At 36.8% G+C, this 7,856-nt stretch overlaps 1 protein-coding gene across 1 annotated transcript; it reads left to right on the top strand.

The window, feature by feature from the left end:
* The first annotated feature begins 4,408 nt into the window (after positions 1-4,408).
* On the top strand, positions 4,409-7,595 carry LOC307174251 (uncharacterized protein). Its single transcript, XM_079897982.1, has 4 exons — positions 4,409-4,545; positions 5,543-5,689; positions 5,827-6,045; positions 6,910-7,595. The coding sequence occupies exons 1-4, from the start codon at positions 4,440-4,442 to the stop codon at positions 7,221-7,223; spliced, it is 786 nt and encodes a 261-aa protein (XP_079754108.1). The 5' UTR covers positions 4,409-4,439; the 3' UTR covers positions 7,224-7,595.
* Positions 7,596-7,856: the final 261 nt, after the last annotated feature.

Here is a 7,856-nt window from a genome sequence, read left to right as displayed (position 1 = left end):
TTTTGATATCTTTAATACTGTTGCCATGGCAACGCTTCAAACTTTAATATTCTTTTTTGATGCTTTTGAGACTCTTAACATACTTGAAATTGGATGAAACTCGACAGACACATCACATTTATTAGCCCGTAGACTTGTGCAAAGTTTCAGAAACGGGCGTGGTGAGGGGCTCAGTAGCGCCACCTTTAGTCATAAGTGGGGGGGTTAGTTTTATCAACAGCAACAAAATTTGGTATGTGTATTGTTCTCATCAAGACGGACAACTTTCTAATTGACATTAACGATCTCCGACCAACAGGAAGAGAGATATTTTGGTTTGAATGTGGATTTTCTGAAGAATTTTCTCTCCCTCTCTCTGTGTCTCTGTGTGTGTGAGGGGAGGGGGGGATTTGACTATTGCTTTTATATTGTTAATCAAGGTTTCAGGGGCTTTTGGGGTCCTTAACATGCTCAAAAACTCTTGAAACTTTGCACACACGTCAGAACCTGCGGCCATCAGGGCCGGACTGAAGCTGGTACCCAGGCGTGGCACGGGGGCTCGACAGCGCCCCCTGGAATGGTGTCTGAAAACTTGGTCCATAAATCAAACACGCTTGCATGTAATAATATGAAACTCAGTACACATATAGATCTCATCGGGCCGAACAACTTTCGTGCTCTAAGTTTTACACCAGCCCAACAGGAAGTCGGTTATTATACGTTGTTTGGAAAACGCATACAATGGAATGTGAAATACTCCTCCTAGGGAATTCATCCGATCGCCACCAAACTCGGTGTGAATGAAGTCAAGACATTGAGGATGCTAAATTGCGAACGGATTTTTTATATCTCGAACGGTTTGGCCGTGGCGAGGAAACGAATTTATGGTGAATAATGGGACACAGGAAGTGTGTTATAACTTCTGCATACATTAACTGATCTTGATGAAACTTCAGCAATGTGTTCGTGGTAAAAGGCCGATCAGATGGATGTAATTATTGTGAGTCAAAGTTATAGCGCCACCAACTGGCAGCAGGAAGTTTGTCACTTACAAAATGCTTTGAAATCACCCTCTTAGTTTTACCCGATTTGCTTAAAACTTTATGTGTATAATGTAGATACACGGCAGATGTAGACCTGTGAAAGGATTATTGATATCTTAGATACTGTTGCCGTGGCAACGCATCAAACTTTAATGTTCTTTTCGGATGCGTTTGAGACTCTTAGCATGCTTGAAATTGGATGAAACTCGACAGACACATAACACTTATTAGCCAGTAGACATGTGAAAAGTTTCAGAAACGGGCGTGGCAGGGGGGCTCAACAGCGCCCCCTTGAATGGGGTCTGAAAACATGGTCCATATATCAAACACGCTTGCATGAATTAATATGAAACTCGGTACACATATAGATCTCATCGGGCCGAACAACTTTCCCTCTGTCAAGTTTCACGCCAGCCCAACAGGAAGTCGGCTATTATGGGTTGTTTGGAAAACGCTTGCTGTGGAATGTGATGTACTCCTCCTAGAGAATTCATTCAATCACCTCCAAACTCAGTCAGCATGTAGTCAAGACTTTGAGGATGCTAAATTGCGGACGGATTTTTGATATCTCGAACGGTTTGGCCGTGGCGAGGAATCGAATTTATGGCGAGAAAAGAGAAACACGAAGTGGTATAACTTCTGCATACATTAACTGATCTTGATGAAACTTCAGCAGTGTGTTCGTGGTAAGAGGCCGATCAGATGGATGTAACTATTGTGAGTAAAAGTTATAGCGCCACTAACTGGCAGCAGGAAGTGTGTCACTTTCAAAATGCTTTGAAATCACCCTCTTATTTTTACCCGATTTGCTTCAAACTTTATGTGTATAATGTAGACACACAGCAGATGTAGACCTGTGAAAGGATTATTGGGTAACACTTTATAATAACTGCACGCTATTAATCATTAGTTAAGCATTAGTAAACAGTTAATTCTTCATTTATAAAGCATTAATAAACATTAATAAGCAGTTTGTAAATACAGCTATAAATGCTTTATTCTTGATTTATTAGAACATCTATAATGTGTTTAATAATTGTATTTTCATACTTTATTAATGATCAATTTATCATTTCTAAATGAAGTATTTCATTATTTACAAACCAGTTATTTAGGAGTTGTCAGTGGTTCATAAGATCACTTAGAAAGTGTAAGTAAATGATTAACAAACTATTTAAATGTACATTTATACATCTTATTATTCAGACATATAGTGATGGTTACTTTGTGTGTTAATAAATGCTTTATTAACATGTATTTCTACTGTAGTTCATGGTTAATTCAGATAGTTATAAAGCATGTAGTAGTGGTCAGTTAACTATTTTTGTGAGCTAATCTAAAGTGAGGACTATTTATGCCTTATAAAGCATTTATAAAGGAGATTTAAAGGCTCAGTTATCTTCTAAACATAAAAAAGGAAACAAACACAACACAGTGATACAGAACATAGAAATATTTATTTCACGAATCGATGCAACAAATAAAACTACAACTGTACACTTGACATGAAATGAAAAATAAACTTCTGCAATATAATGAATAAAAAACAAAAAATTTAAAAAAACAACAACAAAATAAGCAAGAAAGTAAATATAAATAAAAAAATAAGCAACAAAATGAATATATGTCAACAAAATAAGCAACAAAACTAACAAAAAGCAACAAAATGAAGAAAATAAGCAAAATATTTTGGTGTAGTAAGAAGGTTTTCTTGTTTCAGTTTCATGGCTGAGTGAAAATTCATTTCAAACAGTGAGTCACAAAGAAGTGCCAAACATTTGATAAATTCCATCTCAGTGCTCTTACACTGGTTACAGTGACTGACTATGACTACTTGTACTTTCTAGAAATGTCATGAATCAATCTGCCAAATGCACCATCATAGTGTTTCTTTGCCAACCATTCATTCCACTCAATCACTGCAAGGTGGTCCGTAAGCAAACTCTCAGTCCGATTTCCCCTAAGCCTCCAGATCTGCTCCTTGTAGGATCTCCAGGCTCTCTCGATATGCTGGGTATGGGCACCAGTGTGGGGATCTACATACCACCTGCTGTGGTTGACAGTGTGATGGCTGTACCCTAGTGCAGGGAGTATGCGATAGGCACGCCACTCATCACTAATAATTGATGACCCAGACCTCACGTGATGCACAATCAAGGGGACTAGATGACTTCGAGATCTTCTCTCCATAAGACGTAGAATAGGTTTTCCAGATCTTTGCTGGTGCTGATGCCTCACACCTAACATCCCAAAGACCCACTTCTTTCTTTTCCACCCACCAGCCATTCTTCCTCTACCATACTAATGGAGAAAAAACACAACAAACACAGACATAAACACATACATATAACAACATTAACTTTGGTAAGTATATTTTACATTTATTTAAAGTCGATATTGTTACAACATACCTTTCTTTTGTGCCGAAAATGGCTTTCGTCGATCACAACAAACTCCCTTCTTCCACCAATCTGCTGGCCTGTACGCCTTCTCATCCTTTCAACTGCTGACACACAGACATCCCTTATTTTCTTAGCCATTTTACTAAGAGTTGCTGAACTGCCTGCAATACTGTCATCCATCATGTCTATCTGCCGTAACCGTAGACCCTGAGAAAACCTTTAAAGGCAAATAGAACATGTAATGTTTATGAACGCCTTTATGTAATATAATTGTCTGCATTATTTAAAAAATTGCACATTTTATGGAAATTGCAAAGAACAAAGTGAGTTTATGATAAATACATATTTATATTAGCCTACAATTGTTGTTATTACTTGCTTACCTGTACATGAATTGCATCCACTTACTGAAGGAGACCTTTGATCCACTGAAGATTGATTTGTGCCTGACAGAAATTTGTTTTACCCTTCCCTTATGTGCTGCTTGTCGACAAATCCTATAAAAAAACAAACATAAAATACTGTTTTTAGAAAGGGTATTAATGCAATTGCCTGTTTCAGTGCCCACCAGCATTATCACACTCAACAAGTTGCAAATGGTTTTATATTTACTTAATTATATATATTTTTTAATATTTTTTTTTCTTTTTTTTCTTACCAAGCATATTGATCTCTGCTGTTTGTCCTTTTCTTCATTTTCATCTCCTGATGACATTTTCTGCATTTCATTTTCGTTTTTAGCAGTTTCCTTTTCTGAAGCAACTTAATCAGTTTTAGGGTTTTCATTATAGAGCTGGGCTCATTAATAAGCTTCTTTAGCCGGGTTAATCTGCTCATTTTTTAAATTAAGCAATTGCTTTAGTGGTGATTTTATGGTGACAGCTAGTTTATGATCTGAAGGGCGGGATAAATCCATCTCGCTTTCATACGTAATCAACATGGGACAAAGGAAAACTCGCGCTTTCAAACGTCATCAACAGGGGACAAAAGAATAGTGCAGCCGTGTGTTTATGACATGGAGACCTCCGACAAAAGTCGAAAAGGCGTGCGGACCCGGGCCAAAAGGAATGCCAGCGTGGAGATGGATGCATTGGATGAGACGTCCGTCAGTGGCACTACTGGTGAGTTGGTTACTCTGTTTACTGGCACACATTATTGATGATGGCTATCAAGCTAGTCTCTACTAGTTAGAGGCTATGGTTAGAGGTCCGACACCGGGGACGCGCAGGGGGGCGGGAGCGCTGTGACGTGCCGCACTGACTACACTGCACTCACTAGGTTTTTATTCATTTTTTTTTTATAATTTCAAATAACAAACAGGCATTAACATAATATCGTTGTAAAACACCATAACACGAAGACAAGCAGCATATCGTAAACAACATAATAAAATAAAATAAATAAATAACATGCCTAATAATAAATAAATAAAATAAAAATGACAAAAATATGAAAAGCAAATTATAACTAAATAAATTACACTTCAGGGGGAGGGGGGTTAATCCATATATATTCCAATTAATTTAGAGTTTCAAAGTACTCCTCCTTTTTACTTGTTTTAAGGATTGAAATACAATTTTAAAATCATTTTTAAATGCCGCAAAACATTATGAAAACAAACCAAAACTTTAACAAATCTACATTTGTGTAGGTAACACTTGGCTACATTCAACATATTATTACACATAAATTCAATATTTTTGTTGTCCATAAAGACACCAAATTTAACACTGTGATAGTCAAAGGCAGGTATTTATTTATTTTTGTCTTAAACCACTGTCCCAAAAGGACTTAACAATTGTAAAAAAGATGTTCCAGAGATTCAATTTTTTTTATTATTTTTTTGACAGAATGTACATACATTACTATCCAAATTAAACCTTACTCTTAGAAATTCATTACATGGATAAATGTCATTAATTGCTTTAAAATGTACTTTTTTAATTTTTGGTAACAAAGGAACTGACAACTGTCTGGCAATAGGTGGCTTTTGCAATGACATGTTTGACTCTCATTGTGTAATGCACAGCGGCGGGCGGGATGAGAGTTCGTTAGACAACAAGAAAGTAAATTTAACATTCTCAATTCATTCAATAATGCACAGTTACTTTCAATTAGGTGTCTCCATGGCCCCCACTGCACATCTGGTAGACAACAGAAAATCTCATGAGTTGGAGATGTGTAAGCTGAGAGTAGAGTGGCAAAAAGAGAAGATTGATGAGCTGACCAAGGAGAGAGACTATCTAAAAGAACAACTGGCATCAGGTAAGTCTTACAACACACAACAGGTATTCAAATTATAGTACAGTTGAGTTTTATTATGTGAGTTAAGCTTTGTGTTCTTGTGTACCATGTGATGCAAGCTGTGAGCCTTATATATGTATTTGTATGCATTTTAACAGCTCTTAAAAAAGGGGACAAAGGTTCCAGCCAGACGAGTCCCTTGTCTTCAAAATCCTCGAGTGACATCTCAGTTGACTCTTCCTCTGACACTATGTCTGACTCCTCCTCTACATCCTCATCAGAGGGGGACAAGAAGAAGAAGAGGATGAAAAAGAAGGGGAAAGGGAAAAAGTATGGGAAGAAGTCAAAGAAAATGGAAACAAAGACACGTCAAAGAGGTTAGAAAGCTATTTTCACTCTTTCCACTCACTGGGTTTTTAGTTTGCCACTGCTTGTCATATTGTGTGTGTAACATAATAATTGCATTGGAGATTCAGAGGAATAACCTGGTAGACCATCTACATCAGCTTCAACACTTTTTTAGAATGTTTTGTTAAGTCCATGTAAAAGACTTAAAAAAAAATGAGAGTGTGACTTAATAAGTTGCATTTATTGCATTAAATCATAAGTTAATAAGCTACCAGTTACTTTACTCTGGAAGAAGTTACAGCAACTACCCTCAAGAGAAATATTCTTTGGTTAGCTAAAGTACTGTGTAAAAAAACAAACCAATAAATCAGATCCTCATTGCAAAATATTGAATCAAATGAAAAAATATATATTTGCACACGACTGTATAATGAACAACTCTGAATTCAGAGGTTTTAATTTAACATTGGAATGAACTGATTGTCTGGGTGTTACTGAGGTGGTCTGCTGTGTTTCTATACCGAAGTTTGTAGAATGTGTCATACTGTAGATTGAAACAATATATGGGTTAGTCAAAGGTGTGTGTGTGTGTGTGTGTGTGTGTGTGTGTGTGTGTGTGTGTGTCAAGTGTGTGTGTGTGTGTGTGTGTGTGTGTGTGTGTGTGTGTGTGTGTGTGTGTGTGTGTGTGTGTGTGTGTCAAAGTGTGTGTGTGTGTGTGTGTGTGTGTGTGTGTGTGTGTGTGTGTGTGTGTGTGTGTGTGTGTGTCAAAGTGTGTGTGTGTGTGTGTGTGTGTGTGTGTGTGTCAAAGTGTGTGTGTGCGTGTGTGTGTGTGTGTGTGTGCGATAAGAATAAAACCAAATACTAACACTAATTCTATGTTCTCTGAATTACAGCTCAAACACCACAGCAGGTGGTGGCACGATACAAAAAAATTCTTCGGCACTTCAGTAGAGGAGGGACAATGTCAGCTGCTTTCAAGCATGTTGGGGTGGACCGGAACACAGTGGTGGTCAATGCTCCAATCGCAGAGCTGTACATCGCTGCACCTAGCAAATTTAAAGAACTCGTTAAAAATCTCAGCAGTCAGGTTAAACTTAGTGAGTTTGCCACACAATGTGCCGCTGCAATTCAGGAGGATCAAGCTATAGAAGATACTATCAAAGCCTTTAAGGCTTCCGGTAAGCTGCTGCCCCTTAAACAAAAATGAACTGACCTAGGATCTGGGGAAGGTTTCACACTCAATCAGATTAAAGTTGTTCACGATCTGCATTGTTGTTCTCGAATGTTTTAAAGTTAGTACTGAGGTAGTTATACTGTGAAATATTTTTATATATTATTATTATTGTTGTTTTATTAAAAAAAAGTTGTATTTTAGCACTGGTAAATTGTTGTTTACACTACAGAAATTTATTTTTATATCAGACTGCAGAGTCCTAGTTTCATTTTACTGCACAGTTATGTTTTCTGGAGATGTACAGGACTTTTTTTTTCTATAACATTGAAGAGATTTATTTTTCATTTCATGTCAAATGTACAGTTTTATTTGTTGCATTGTGAAATAAATATTTCTATGTTCTGTATCACTGTGTTGTGTTTGTTTCCTTTTTTATGTTTAGAAGATAACTGAGCCTTTAAATCTCCTTTATAAATGCTTTATAAGGCATAAATAGTCCTCACTTTAGATTAGCTCACAAAAATAGTTAACTGACCACTACTACATGCTTTATAACTATCTGAATTAACCATGAACTACAGTAGAAATACATGTTAATAAAGCATTTATTAACACACAAAGTAACCATCACTATATGTCTGAATAATAAGATGTATAAATGTACAT

The sequence above is a fragment of the Squalius cephalus genome, assembly GCF_949319135.1.
Source record: "Squalius cephalus genome assembly, chromosome: 16".
Taxonomy (NCBI): Eukaryota; Metazoa; Chordata; class Actinopteri; order Cypriniformes; family Leuciscidae; genus Squalius; species Squalius cephalus.
This window is presented reverse-complemented; position numbering and strand designations above follow the sequence as displayed.